This window comes from Cheilinus undulatus, linkage group 12 (genome assembly GCF_018320785.1).
Source record: "Cheilinus undulatus linkage group 12, ASM1832078v1, whole genome shotgun sequence".
Lineage (NCBI taxonomy): Eukaryota > Metazoa > Chordata > Actinopteri > Labriformes > Labridae > Cheilinus > Cheilinus undulatus.
Window position 1 is genome coordinate 43,856,995 of NC_054876.1, and position 15,041 is coordinate 43,872,035.

Here is a 15,041-nt window from a genome sequence, read left to right on the forward strand (position 1 = left end):
ATATACAATTAAATAAAAGTGTTCCAAGTATGGATCCCTGAAGTATTAATTACCATAAAGGGTGACTTTACATTAGTAGTGAACTGACTGTGTCCTGTTTGTCAAATAGCTGTTAAACCAACTACAAGCAAAAACACTGACACAAACTGAAGAAAACCTACTCTGACATGGAGTGGCTGACGGTATCAAAAGCCGTTAAGTCAGTGAAGAGGGCTTCACATTTGACCTCTATCAGCTAACTTCATAATGTCGTTTATCATGAGGGTTGCAGCAGAAATCATTAAAATTACCTCTTAACTGTACAGGCTACTGTTTTAAGTATCAAAGTATTATCCAAACCACTTATTTTGAACATTAGATAAAGTAAATAAAAAAAACATTTTACTGTATTCTAGGTTTGGACAATTTAAGAATAAATGACAGACTACAATCTTTAAGAACAGATTCTTTACCAGAGTATACTTAGGCCTACCTGAAAATCGACGAAAATGTGAATGCAATTTACGTCCTGCTTTCATTGTTCGCCAAACTCCAGGCCAACAGACGGCGCCGATCCAACAAAATGTTGGACTTTGTAAAATCCAAAGAAGAAGAAATGTCAGCAGTGCAGCATGATGGGATATGAGAGTCCTCCGGCGGCGCGCTGCCGCCATGTCACCTAGAGAGAAACACTTAGCGATTCTCTCTGCTTTAGGCTTAGTTAGTCTTGCTCTTTATTATAGTCCAACTTTTCTTTACGCGACTTTGATTCTTGCAGTTTGTTGTCTTGTGTGTTACTATCACAGCGGAGAACCGCTTCCCGCCAGGTTAGGCCTGAATCCGCGGGCTGGACTGCGCGTTCCAGCCGTGCTTCGGCGTTGGTTGTGGGGTTTGGGGGTAACCGGCGTGTCGGCGGCGGCACGGGGGAGAACGAAGAGTAGCAGAAACAAAACCGAGCTCCGAGAACCAGAGGGGCCCTTCAGAGAAAGGTTCGGCGAAACTGGGATTTATCGGAGGGAGAGCTTAACAAGTGACTCGTTTCTTTTCAGTCCCCGGGATTTCCTAATGGGGAGCTACATCGGGAAACCAGAAAGCCCGACCGCTGATCCAGGGAGGCCGAGACCCGCAAGAAACCCCAGAGAACAACTGAGGGAAAGACTGTCTAGACCCAACCATGCGGTCTATACTCCAAACAGGAGGCTGTCATTTACTGGGTACGTTTATAATCAAACCACGCTGTACCGGCGTGAACTAACCGTCGGGAGGAGGCGGTGCGGGAAGCAACGTCCAGAGAAGATTCAAGTTCTTGGCGGGTTTTAATGATTAACTCTTCTCAAGCCTTTTAAGGAGGCTTTGTTAACACTAGGAATGTGACGATACCAGGAGTATAAACTTCGATGTAATTGTAAAAATCAAACGATATCAATATCTGCTTCGATAGCAGGGCAACAGGAAATGTACAGATCTCCTAAACACCCAGTACTGGGTAATGTGGTTAAACAAAAGATGCATACAAACTCCTGCGAACTGTCTAGACTGAAAGGTATTCAACGTATTAGGGCACTTCAGACAGTGTGTAGGTGTTTTTACTTGCATTATTTGATTGTTTTTTTATTATTCAACTCACCTCTCTATGGAGAAGGTGTGTGTTTTTCATTTTTAGTACTTTAATCATAAATTTATAACAGAAATGTATCGTTTTAAATATCTGGTTTTAAAAAAAAGCACCGAAAGTTTTAAATCATTAGTTGATGAATTTAAATTTGCTTTTCCTCTTCTGCATCTGCTTTACTTTTTTCCCTAGATTTTATGTCTATGTTAAGCTAATCAACTGCTTTTTGTTATAGCAAAGTGACAGATAACATTGATGATTTCTAATCAATTGTTCTTTAATTGAGACTGTCTTTAAAAAAAAGGTACCAAAAAAGTCCAAAGTTTTTTTATAATACTCTCATTTCATGGACAGGTGCATAAGGTGGAGTGAATTATTTTAATGATACAGGTATTGTGCAATTTGAGCAATTATCATTAGCACTCTTGTAATTTTTGTACTTAAAAACAAGAAATTATACAGTGTTTGGAATCGAGGACCTCTCTTCTTGTTGCCTTGATATTGTAACAGGTGTCAAAGCATTTATTTTGAATTAATCAAATCCAAATGAGAAAAACTGGATCATAACCGTAGCTCATGGTTGATATGAACTAGAAAATTAGAAACTTTTGCTTTTGTTTAGAGTCAGATTTATGGCATAAAATTGAACGTATTAAACTATAACGGGAACAGAAATATAAAGTTATAGATAAGTGTATATATATGTGTGTCTTTGCAAGAAACTTGGTGCTTTGGCAGACATCATAAATGTTAGATGAAAGGAAGTTTATGAACAATGGGTCAGTACATATCTCATTATAAAGACATAATAAACTATCACAGACTTCCCAGAAGTTAGATTATACATGTGTCCTATAGGCTGTTTAGTTAGTATGCCATGGCAGCAAACCAGTTAGCCTGGGATGGTCCCTTTACTTGTCTGGGGTTGTTTGAGGCAAATGTTTATCAAGAAAAAAGGCATGAAGCTGAACAAATATGAACAGAAGTAATACTTTACCAGAAGTGATCTCAGAATACTACACATGATTCTGTGATGAGGTCATCTTGCTTTGCATGCTTAGACTTCAGTGGAAACACCTATGAATATTTAGTTAGCTTCTATTCAGCAGTAGATTCTTGCTTCAAAGGAGCTTTTGTAACCTTTAGTTTGTCTGTTTGGATTGATGGGTGTGTTTACCCAGACAAAATCAGTGTCCAAATCCATTATTTATATTGACTGTGCTAGTTTGCTTTGTATAATGATGCACTTGTGCAGAAATTGACTTAAAGTTTTCATGGATTCCAAAGACATATTTGAAGATGGACTCAGCTGCAGGATAACAAACCAACGCTTTGACATATCACAAGAATTTTGTGTGTAAAACTATGACTGAGTTTGAGTGCTGCTTTGTGGAAATTCATCAGTTTATATTCAGGCTGATTTTTCATCATTGGATGCTGCTTTTATTGACCTTTGCACGATTTCTTTTCTTCAATCAGGGAGCCACTGGGAACAGTGAGTAGGTTCACCATCACCCCCCAGCGTCACTACCCCCTGCAGCAGCCGGGTGTCTCATCAGTGGGAGTCTTACCTCCCGTTAGGTGGGATGGCTTCAGGAAGAAAAACATCCTCAGCCCGCGAAACTCTCCTGCGGCCCTTAGCCCTGTTACTGTGAAGATCGCCAGGCCGGACCACCACAGCTCGCCCAGGTCTCAAACACCACCAGTTTAAGCACCTTTTTTTGATAGGTGTATTACCTAGACATAAACCATACACTTTGAATATTTTAATCATAGTGTATTGATTGTATGCCTTTATATATGCTACGTGTTTGCAGTGTTTTCAGAAGTCTAGGCCTAATTGAAACCAGGATTTGTGGTTTGAGTGTTATAACTGATGCAAGCTGTACTTGTCTTTTGTGTTTCTTAGTTTTGACCATCACAGATGTGCAGGACACCCCAGGACCCCAGCAGACCCCTGCTCCAGGGAAAGTGTCCTCAAGGTATTGAAGGAAAGTCGCAAGAGGGATGTAGAGGATGAAGACAGAAGCTTTACAACCGAGCAGAAAAGCAAAAGAAGGTAAGGCTTCAAGGGTACTCTGGAGTAGGGTTGTGCACAAGATCATCTGATCACGAACCTACAAATAATAAAGGGAATATCAATGACCTGCCAAAGCACAGACATCCCAATATAATGCTTTCACATGCTTTATATTGCAGTTTATGCTCTCTCCCCCCATTAGCAGCCATTCTATTCATTATTACAGGCCTGTTGCCTTTGCCCACTCCACTTACCACTGCATGTACTGATAGTCCTCTTTTAACTCTCCAGGCGTAACGACAGTGGGGGAAGTGCACACTCTGCTTTCGGGCCACTTTTGCCAAATGGAACACCATCACAGCTGGTCCCGAAGTGAGTTAAACCTACTTCACTGTCATATTCTGGCTGTAAATTTCACTGATGGTTACTGAGGTTTTGAAGCCAATGGCATTGTGTGAAGTATTGTTTGTGTGAGTGTCTAAATGTCGTAAACATTGTCCTGTCTTTCCTCCAGGCCAGGAAGCCTGAAAAGAGGGATGACCTCGCTGGCAGAGGAGTCCATCATGAAAAGGTCTCGCACCTCCTCCATCAGCTCTGGTAGCGGGGTTCACGCCCCGAGAGGAACCCCAGGGACCCAGAGAAACCCGATCCACAGCTCGTACAGTTCTTCGATAGGCCTCAGCCAGGTAATTTGTTGCTGGTGCAGCAAAGTAAACACAACAAAGCAGAGATGAAGTGGAGGTAACCCAGCCTCTGATATGCCTACTTAGTACCATTGCTAACTATTTTAGTCTCTTCAATGTCTCTGTTTACTATGTTCTTATAAATGTTTATTATATGTACGTATATATGTTTATTTGTATCTCTCTTAGTCATTAGTCTGTAAGGCACTTTGGTCCACTCATACTGTCTTTAAAAATGCTGTTTAAATAAATTTGACTTTACTTGAACCATCTCTGTGTTTGTCCTCACAGTGGAAGAAACGCTCTGCACCCAGCTCTCCTCTGTCCAGCCCTGGATCATCACGATGTCAGACTCCAGAGGGTGTTTCCAAAAGACCTAGGTATGTCTCTGCTAAATTTTAGTACATTTTTTATATTGCTTGTAGTATAGTTTGTAACTTATGGTTTCATTACTAGAGAGGACGAGGGACAATCTCCCAGCTCAGCATCCTCAGTGAGGTCGGACCACACAGCATCAGACAAGGCTCCTGTTACTTGTAAGTCTCACTTATACACAATAATTGTAGAGAAAGATTATGTAATACTGTATACAGAACATTTTGATAAATAATTAAAGCTAGGTATTGCTATTTTATAGCCTCAATGCATATTACTTTGAATTTGATAGGAGATTTGAGAGAATCTGCTCCCTTCGTGACTTGAAGTATCTACGTTTCAAAAGGAGGGAACCACATAGCTTTGTTCTTTGAGTTGGATTTTGCAAGTTTTGTTTTTTCAGTGGGAGTAATTGCTATTTTACAATGTTGCAGCCAAGCTAACTCCAGCTCCCAAGGTTCCAGACAAAACCATGACAGACTCCACTGGTAGTGGCGGGAAGAGAAAACGCAAGATTCAGCTTGTGTCCAGTCACCGGGATGATCAGATCTCTCTGGTAAAGAGTTCCTCTTAACACCTTAAGCTTGCTACATTCTTCCATGTGAATGTGGAAAGCTTTGATTTCTCCTCTTTGCCCTTACTTTGCAGCCCCCACCTCCAGAGCTGGGCTACTCTATCACTGTGAAAGACCTGGATGAAGAGAAAAAGGCTGCTATCAGCAAGATCCAGAAGGTCCTGGAGACACCTGGTGAGTATAAGTAGCTGCAGTAGGGAACTATTTAAGTCTTTCTCTTCTCAGCTTGACAAAAGAGGTGAACCTTGCCTTTTTCCCCCACCTTTGAAGCGCAGTTAGAACTTAAGCAGATGGTACCAACCATGTCTACATGCCTTTAGGCATGCAGACACAGTTGGTTAGAAGTAACAGGCATTTAAGCAGGGAACACTGACTGCTTCAGGTGAGAAAACTAATAAAAGTTGTTCTTAAGATTTCCCTGATCCTTGCTTTTCTTATGTTTTTAATCAGACATTCAAATGTTGTATTTTCTCTTCCCAACAGCTTTAATAATACTAAAAAATTAATTTTTATAAACCAGCTTTAGATGTGAGCTTGTTCCTTAGATAATGTTGAAAAGGATTCTCTTATTACTGGTGCGCTAGGACTGTTCAGCTTAAGCTGTTGCTTGCTTAAGCCCTCAGCCTCACCCTCTGACCCTCCTGTTAATTCGTCCTTGTTTAGCACCAGAGCCTGAGAAGTCTGCTTCACCCCCAGCCACCACCTCAACCGAGCCCACCTCCTCAACCAGCTCCACCAGCACCACCACCCTGAGCAGCCTCCTGGCAGCACCTCTGCCCACTGCCTCTAGCTCTGCTATCCCAGTCATTAACCTGGACCCCAGTCCCAGCAGCAGTGCCACTGCAGCCCCCGCAGCCCCCAACCCACTGCTGGAGGCTCTGAAAAAGAGCAGCACCCCAGCTCCTGTTAGCACCACACCTGCAGCCACGTCAACTACAGGTACTAACACTGCAGCAAAATGTTCTGATCGAAGGGAGATTATTTTTAATGTAATGAAAGAAAAAACGATTGGTTCCTGTTTCTATTAGTGATGCATGATGAGTATTATTTCTAACAATACAGTAACTGAAATTTTCCTGCTCCTGAGGGAGGATACTAGTTGGATGACAGATTTTTTCTTTTCCTATTTTTGATTTTTAAAATATATTTTTTTATTCAGCACATCTGGAGGTAAGAGGGGTTAATATGTAGTGGGCAAACATATTTAAAGCTAATTCTAACTGGCATCATTCATGTTTACATCAAAAAACAATTCTGACTTTTAACTTTTATTTAATTATGCCAAATCAGATGTGTTTCCCTATAAAAACAGGTTAAAAAGTAGAGTGCAGTCTTCAGCACAAAATGAGGGAAATAAAAGCCTGGTTAAAAAAAAATTAACTGGAGATAAAACACCACTTAAAAATACACATGATGGGGCACGCAGTTGGTCCACTAGTTTAAGGTATGACCCACGTATGCGTGTGGCCCGGGTTCGAATCCGGCTGCATGTCTCTCCCCACTCTGATCCCTGTTCCCGAGTCCATTTACTGTCCTCTTCTATCTAATAAAGGCACAAAAATAAATCTAAGCAAATTCACATGATAACATGCTGTCAAGCTAAGAAATGGAACGGTTTCAGGTACAGCTGTGATATTTTTAAAGCACAAGTTAGAACTTAAAGAAAGCTGATGTCTTTCATAGGAATTCAAAATATACACCGACATCAGCCATACCAGTGGTAGGCAATACAATATAATGGTGTTGTCTGTGGATAAACTTCTGTTACTAATGTTGTCAATCAGACTATGAATGAAACCACATCTACCAGAGCAGGCAGGGATGCGTCTAAAACCTGGCATACACCAACATATTTTAAGTGGAGTCCGTGACAGTCGCGATGGAAATTCAACTCACACTTTGCGACTGAATCAGTAACGACACACAACTGTCGCGCACGATTTGCTCACAATACACGGTCCGGTGTTGTGCACAACTTGAGTGCTCATACTGTACGAGTGGGCTTGAGACGAACTGTGACAAACGTCAGTGGACTTTTCTTTGAAAAAGTCTCACAACAACCTGAAATGATCATATCCTCTTTCTCTCTCTAAATATCTCTCTCCAACTCAAGGACACAAACAGCACCACAGTCATCAAGAGGCTAAAAAGTAAATACCGGCTGAAGATCTATTCCCTGCTAATTTAATTCTTTTATTTTAAGGAAGACAAATTAAAGGGCCATTTCAGCTGTTTTCCATGTAATTTAAGCTGCACCAACAGTTTTCAAAGAAAAAAAAAAAAACATAATTAGCAAATCTGCTCATTCAATGTGCAAGCATGAGCAGTCGTGCGACCAGAATAAAAAAACATGCCAGAAATCCATCCAACCAGTTGAAAGAAGCTGGTCCTGCTGTGGACGACCACCGTGTCCCCCTGTACGCTGCACAACAAACGCTGCACAATCAGGCTGAAAGTCGCCTGACTTCCAAGTGATTGGTGCAACTCAAAAGTTGTGTCTGAACCTGCTGTAAATCACACAGCTGTATGCCCTTTGAAAGAAGCAAGAGACTGTGAGACTGTTTTTGTAATTTATAGATTTTCCTTAAAGATGTCTCTGGAAAACTTTGCAGTTTTCTCCTGAAGCATTAGCCTTCGACTTGGTGGTAACACTAGCTGCTGCTGCTGCTTCGTCTTCTGTCAGTCATCTGTTGTTTTGATGACAACTCTTAGTGTGGCTTATAAGATTAGTTGTCTTGTGAATTCTTGCCTCCAGTTATGCTCTTTGTGGAGCATATTTTACAAACACATCTTGTTTCCTTTCTCTGAAACATTAAAAAAACCCACACCAGCAATGCCATGATTAGTCTATCATAACGTTGCAGCTGTGCTTTTGTTACTTTTTCTTTCCTGGGCTTAATGGTGAACACCACTGCACCACAAGTCGTCTGACAAGGAAGAAAAAATACCTTTATAATCAATGGATTCTATTTGTTAATATTTTATTCTTAGAATAATGGAATTATATGAAGTACTTTCAATATTGGCTGATAGTTTATTGTACCGATGTATATTATGCATCCCTGGTTTCCATGATTGTAACTTAAAGATAAAGCTTGCAGAATTTTTATTTTCTTTGTTAATATTATAAATAAAGACTAAGGATCCTAAATTGTTATGACTTTAAAAGAGGCTGTTCTCGATTTCTCAAGTCATTTTCATCAGACTTTTTTTGTAAGCAATAGTTTTGACTTCAGTGTCTTTTAAACCTCATTGGATTTATTTTCTAGAAACATTTTTGCTTGTTTCTTACATTTTTCTGAAACATTTTTCTTTGTTTTGTCCACAGTGTCTGCATCAGCAACACCGGTACAACCTAGTAGCTTAACCTTAAAGGTTTCAACTACAGAGAATTCTCCTCAGCCTCCTCCCGTGTCCCTGCCTCAGTCATCCTCCGCTAGTGGAGAGCAGCCCTCCGCCTTCATGCAGGTGCTGAGTCAGGTGTCAAAACCTCCCAGCAGCACTCCACCTTTAACAGGACCAGGTCTGTTTGGACTTGCCAGTCAGAGCAGCACGTCTACTTCTTCCACAACCTCAAACCCAGTTACTACTGCTGCCGAGACCCCAGCCAGCAGCTCAGAGTCAGTCAGTAACACCAACCCTCTGCTGGCGTCAGGGTTCAAGCCTATTTTTGCTGTCACCTCCACCTCTTCTTCAACACCAACCCCAGAGAGCAAACCTACTGTCCCTACTTTTAAGCCCATCTTTGGAGCTGTCGCTGGAGGCTCTGGCTTTGGACAGCTTTCATCAATCACAGCAACAAATCCCACCTCGACAGCTTCTTCAACTAGCGCACCATCATTATTTGGTGCATCAACAAGCAGCACCACAGTGGCACCATCAGTTTTTCCTGGCATGACCAACACCCCCTCTGGCTCTGCTTCCACTGGCTCCATCCCCACCACACAGCCTGAAGCCAAACCAGCTGTGAAATCCCTCTTTGGAAACTGGTCAGCACCGACCACGACAAGTACAAGCTCAGCCACAACACAGGCTCCAAGCACAGGGAGCACGTTTCAGTTTGGAGCTGCTCCCACCACCACAGCAGCTGCACCCGCCCCCGCTCCTGCTGCTGCTACTACGACCTCCAGCAACAGCACCTTCACCTTTGGTGCCACACAGCCTGATGCTCAAGCCACCAGCCAGAAGGTATTTGCCTTTGGCCAGCCAGCGTCAACACAGAACACAACCACAGCTACATTCGGAGGCTTTGGATTGGCTAACGCAGCCTCCACCACCACGACTGCTGCTGCTGCCACCACCCAGTCCACTTTCACCTTTGGAGCATCGTCATTTCCAGCCCCAGCAGCGGCAGCACAGCCAGCTTTCGGCTCCTCTGCAGCACCTCCTAAACCGTTTACCTTTGGAGCCAGTGGAGCCGCACCTGCTCCTGCTGCTAACGCTGCCCCGCCCCCTTTCCCTTTTGGTTCTACTGCTGCAACCACTGCACCCAGCTTTGGGACACCAGCTCAACCAGCGTTTGGAGCCAGCTCTACTGGTTTCACTTTTGGCAGTACAGCTGCTCCCTCAGCTGCACCGAGCTTTGGTGCAGCAACCCAGACTCAGAGCTCCTCCTCATCCACCTTCACGTTTGGCAGTGCTGCTCCTCAGCCAGCCCCCTCTGGCCCTGCCCAACCAGCACCCAGTGGGTTCAACTTTGGTGCTGGCATGCAGTTTGGAGCACCAGTATCCAATAATCCTGCACCACAGATGGGAGGCTTCAACTTTGGGGCTGCTGCTACTGACAAACCTGCTTTTGGTAAGGAACAACAACAGCTGATGCTCTAAAGGATAAACAGCTACAGATAATTCTGAAAGAGCTGGATGACCAGTTTTTACTCTTTTTTTTGAGTGTTGTTTGCACTCTGTATGGTATAAATCCATCCTGGTCCCTATGATATTTACCTGCTGTTTTAACAAGTGTTCTGAATGTTAATCACAGTGGAAAACAGTAGTCTAGACCCTGTTGTTTATTGGGTTTGATAAAGTTGTGAATTGTATTTTCTGCAGGAACGTCAACCCCGTCGTTTGGCCAGAGTGCTGCTGCAGGTCCAATTCCCTTTGGAAGTCCTGGAACTCCAGTCCAAGGCTTCAATGCTGTTCCTTTTGGTAAGACTTTGTTGAGCAACTACAGCAGTAACACATATCAAGGTAAAAGGTTATGATGAGTAGTTGTAAAAAAGCCTTCAGCTGAACTTTAGCTCACCTAGTTTATCCCAGTATTACCTACCTATGCTGACAGAAGGGACAAATGAGAGCAGAGGAGCAAAATGATTACCTTTATCATCCTTGCTCTATGCAGTTTAACTTGGTAGAGAGAAGCGACTACACCACTCTCAACACAATAAAAACTGTCATACGTACCTTTCAGGAGCTATACAGTAGGCTGTTATTACAGGAAAATTTTGAAGTAGGAAGTTTTACTAATCAGGAATGTCCGTATAGGACAAAGTTTGTGAAAAGCAGTTTTTAATTCAGACATTTTGACTGGTCTATAGATAAAAAAAAAAAGTGTTTCTTAGAAAGTTCTGGTATATGCCTGTTTAACCTGACACAGCCCATGCCAACTTAATCTCCATTTTCTAAGTCAAAACACCACTACCTCTGCACTGCAAGGTACTACTCATCCTCTGTGCTGCTTTACATCTAGTTTTAGGACATTGTGACATGGATGTAGCCATCAACTTCAGCTACAGTCCTTCATCATGGCGGTCGGCTGCATTACAGCTTAGACACTACATATAATCATTATTGTGGGCTTTGCTTAAAGCCCATTAAAGCAATAATAAATAGAATTTCACTGAAATTTCTATATTGAATAAAAATATTATTCCTTTATTATAGGAGTGTGACTAAGTGCACCAAACTGTGACTAATACGAACACAGTTACACCCCTACTGAGTAATGTATTCTTTTAGGTGAGGTATTACGTAACCTCCATATTTCAAACATTTTTCTAAACAAGAGAAATTTATAATTTTTAGAATCGTTGCAGGATGTTTCTTATAATTGTGGTTTTCGTGATGGAGCCGCTATGACAGATATGTGTTGTTTAGCGTTGTCATGGAAATGTCGGTTGTTGCTTTAAAGACTGTTACCCCCAAAGTTTCTCTGCAGACCCAGTAGAGATTTCTCAGCCAAGTAAAGACTAGGCCTGCTGTTCTGCACTCCAGTCTCCATGGCTTACTTTTTTTGTGCGCTATGAGCTACTCAAACATTCTGGGATCCCTCTACATGCGACCACTAAGGGCTTTTTTAACAGCTTTTCTCCCTTACTATGTGAAATTCATCATGAAAACAAAATGTGAGTTTACAGATTAGTAAATACATCTTATGTACAGCAATTTCAATGAACAGTCCTCAATTCCAAACAAAAAAACACAGCAGAAGTGAGTGGAGCTGGTCTCTACTTGTCATATTTTGCTATTGTTTTGATAGAGAGCCCCCTAGTGGCAGAATAGAAAAAGCATGAAAAAAATCCTAAAATAACTTTAACATACTAGTAATTTTGGTGCAGACTAGTGAGGGTAACAATATTTAATGCTAATATCCTTACTCATTTCTGTGTTTTTATCACAAGGGTCTCCAGCGACTCCCTCATTCTCTATTGGAGCTGGATCAAAACCATCAGGAGCCCGCCAGAGGTTACAGGCACGGAGGCAACACAACAGGAAGAAGTAACTTGTTCCACATGTACAGCACCGCTTTCAGAGGACTCGAGCTGTTGCTGTTGTTGCTGCTATGGTTACTCTGGCCAACATTGCTCTGTTGTAAGCCCAACATCCCCCCCAACCAGGCCGCCACCACGCTCTCTGCTTCCTTCCCCTCCTCCAGTGGGCTGTGCTGGCCCAAAACATTTTGTCTGCAGAGGAGTCTGAAAGAACACACCAGCTTGCTGAGGTGACGCTGCCTGGATGACTACATGACCCAGCAAGGGAGTGTAGCAGCGAGGAGACAGAGTCCATAACAGTGTACTATACTTGAAGAGGGCAAAAAGACAGAAGAAAAGTTAAATTCTGAACAAAAGCATATCCAAAGTTCATTTTCCTTTACAGTATGTGGACACTCCCATTGGTTCGTCTTAAAGAGAGAGTTGAGTCAGGCGAAGATGTGGAGGCTTGGCTCAAACATTTATTTTTTTACGTGAAGAGCTCAGTGGTTTGTATGTTACCGAATATTTGAGTACTTTATCTGAATGAGTCTGAATAGAGCAGAATGCACAGTTGCAGTGTACGTGTAAAGTTGTGAGAAGTTTGCATTTTAAATTATTTTTTTAATTGGCTCTCTGACCCTGTAAATGAATGATGCGTTTCTGCACTTCAAAGGCAACATGTCTTAATGTAGACAGTGCGGATCCTTGTGTTTTTGTCTCATACTCTTCGTCATTACAAGCATTCCCTGAAGTCCTCCTGTGGATGGCCTTTTTTTAATAACCGTAACCAACACTGATATAGTTAGTGAACGTTTCAGTTACAATTAGGATGACTACTCTTGACTTGTGCTGACAAACCAAAGCTAAGTCTTCAACTTCATGCCTGTGAAAACAATCTGTGATCTTTAAACCTTTAAACCTGACATGTGTTTGTGCCAGACTACCTCTCTTTACTCCGGGCACTGATTCCGTGTGAATTCACTGAAACCTGATTGGATTTACATCCCATCTTGTGTTCATTTAGATCATAAATTAAGTTTTTAAACATCTGCACAGCAACACATTGCCTAAACTTCTAAAATATCACTGGTAAAATAAATAAAACAGATTAATTTAACTCCAGATTTACTAAAACTAAAATATATCAATTTGAAAAAAAATTATCTAGATGTGAGACAAGCTTTTTGTTTTCCTCTATTGTCTGTTAGTTGCAGAGTTTCGATTCATTTTGTCAGGAAAACATGACGGTAAATCCACTGGATGTCGACAGTTCTTTTTTTAAGGATCTCTGTGTTCATAGTGATGATGAGAAGTATGATGCAGTTTTTGATGGTTAATTTTAAATAAATAAAAACAATTTTGGACAAGGTCATTCCAACGAAGTTTCTGAAGTTCCAGTTCTTGTGCTTTTCTGCCATGTGACCAAACAACTAGTGGATGCCCAAAGTGAAGTCCCAAATCAACTTCCATACTAATATCAAGATTCTCATTTTTGTACCTGGGCCATTCTTCAACTTAAATTTGCTGTAAAAGCTTCATTTTAATAAGATATGGTGTCATATGTACACCAGGTAGTGATAGTCAAACTATCTCATCACTTTCCTCACCTAACATCGATAATTATTACACTTAGAAAACAAAACATCTACTCAAAATGGAACATTATTTTTACAGCTGGTTGCATTTTTTTGAATGTGCATAGAACTGGAAGGTGAAAAGACTCACTAACTATACACTACTATAAACTGATTTATGCAGTACATGTTTGAACACATTATACATGTTAACAATAACTATGAAGTGTGGGTTTGAGAGCCAGCTCATGATGATTCTGCTTGTTCTCTGTTTTGTGATATTTTAGTGTCAATGACTAATGCTACCTAATTTATTTTTTCTTTTCTCTTTAGATTAAAAAAACTTGAATAAAATGGCTCCATTGTTGGTTTAAACCATCTACTGTTTTAAAGTAGTACACAAAATTGTCTCCAAATATGAAGGTTCCCATTTTGGCTGCTTTCTCGAGAACTGAACCTACATCACTGAGCTTTTAAGCAAAAAAAAAACAAAACAAACACAAATACAAGGTAGGATCCAAACAAAGTGGCATACAACATGTCAAGGGACAAAAATAAATCCAAGGATGTATTTGAGCTTTTTATTTTCTGATATTTGATGCCAGAGTAATCAATGACAGAGAGTACAACCAACATCCGGCTTTTGATGTGTTCATTTAAGATAATTAAAGCAGAAAAACCTTCAAGTAGTTGCTGCAGATTCACCATATTTTAACATAACTTTAAAGACGAAAACACTCCCAAGATCTCTTCAAAGTTCTCTCTTTCATTACTGATTCCAGCTAACATCTGCTTGTATGACATCATTATTTCAAACAATGTTGCAGCATTTGTGGAGAATTTATGGTGCTTTGACAGGGAAAAAAATGTGCTAGAAAGCACTGTTTGTGAGAAAGGAACAACATTGCATACCTGCCAGTTTGCTATATATTTTCTAATTGTGGCTCACGCAAAAGGTGTTCTTTCAACGGTTTGGCCTTTTGGTTGAGCATGATTGAGTAACACTGCAATAGAAGAATCCATATTAATTTTGGTCTGTTTTATAACTAGCTGAAACTCCTTGCATTAGTTGTAAAAATCGAGATTCTCTCTTTCAGCCGGTCTGTCATCTCACTATCCTCAAGATCGCACATCTTGTTTGTGAGCCCACAGATGGAAAACATTTCGACAGTGTGCGCAAAATAGTGGGGAAATGCTCATTTGACTTTTAATAGCAAATTTCCACTTTCAGAAAGATCTGCTACAAATCTTAATCCTTATGAAGTTTAAGCTTTAACCAGGCTGCTTCCCTATGCCAGTTTTCCCTGTATAGAGGACATTTTGTTCCTTTTCTGTTCTTTTTATATGAATGTTTTTAAAGTACACTTATCTTTAAAGCAGAACAAATGTACAGAAATAATTTACAGACTGATAAAAATGTTTTGTATTTATTTACTGTGTCAAGTTTGCGCCCTCTAGGTGGCGGTGATGCTTGTTTATATCACTTTTGCGTTAACCTGAGGAAGCGAAGGAGAACAGCGCCCAAGAAGAAG

The 15,041-nt window shown here is 41.0% G+C and overlaps 1 protein-coding gene across 1 annotated transcript; it reads left to right on the forward strand.

Moving 5' to 3' along the window:
* The first annotated feature begins 615 nt into the window (after window positions 1-615).
* On the forward strand, window positions 616-12,686 carry pom121 (POM121 transmembrane nucleoporin). Its single transcript, XM_041800914.1, has 13 exons — window positions 616-1,193; window positions 3,071-3,280; window positions 3,501-3,650; window positions 3,903-3,983; window positions 4,126-4,297; window positions 4,586-4,674; window positions 4,751-4,830; window positions 5,104-5,225; window positions 5,318-5,417; window positions 5,907-6,182; window positions 8,572-10,041; window positions 10,293-10,391; window positions 11,864-12,686. Exons 1-13 carry the CDS (start codon window positions 622-624, stop codon window positions 11,962-11,964), a joined length of 3,522 nt encoding a protein of 1,173 aa, XP_041656848.1. The 5' UTR covers window positions 616-621; the 3' UTR covers window positions 11,965-12,686.
* Window positions 12,687-15,041: the final 2,355 nt, after the last annotated feature.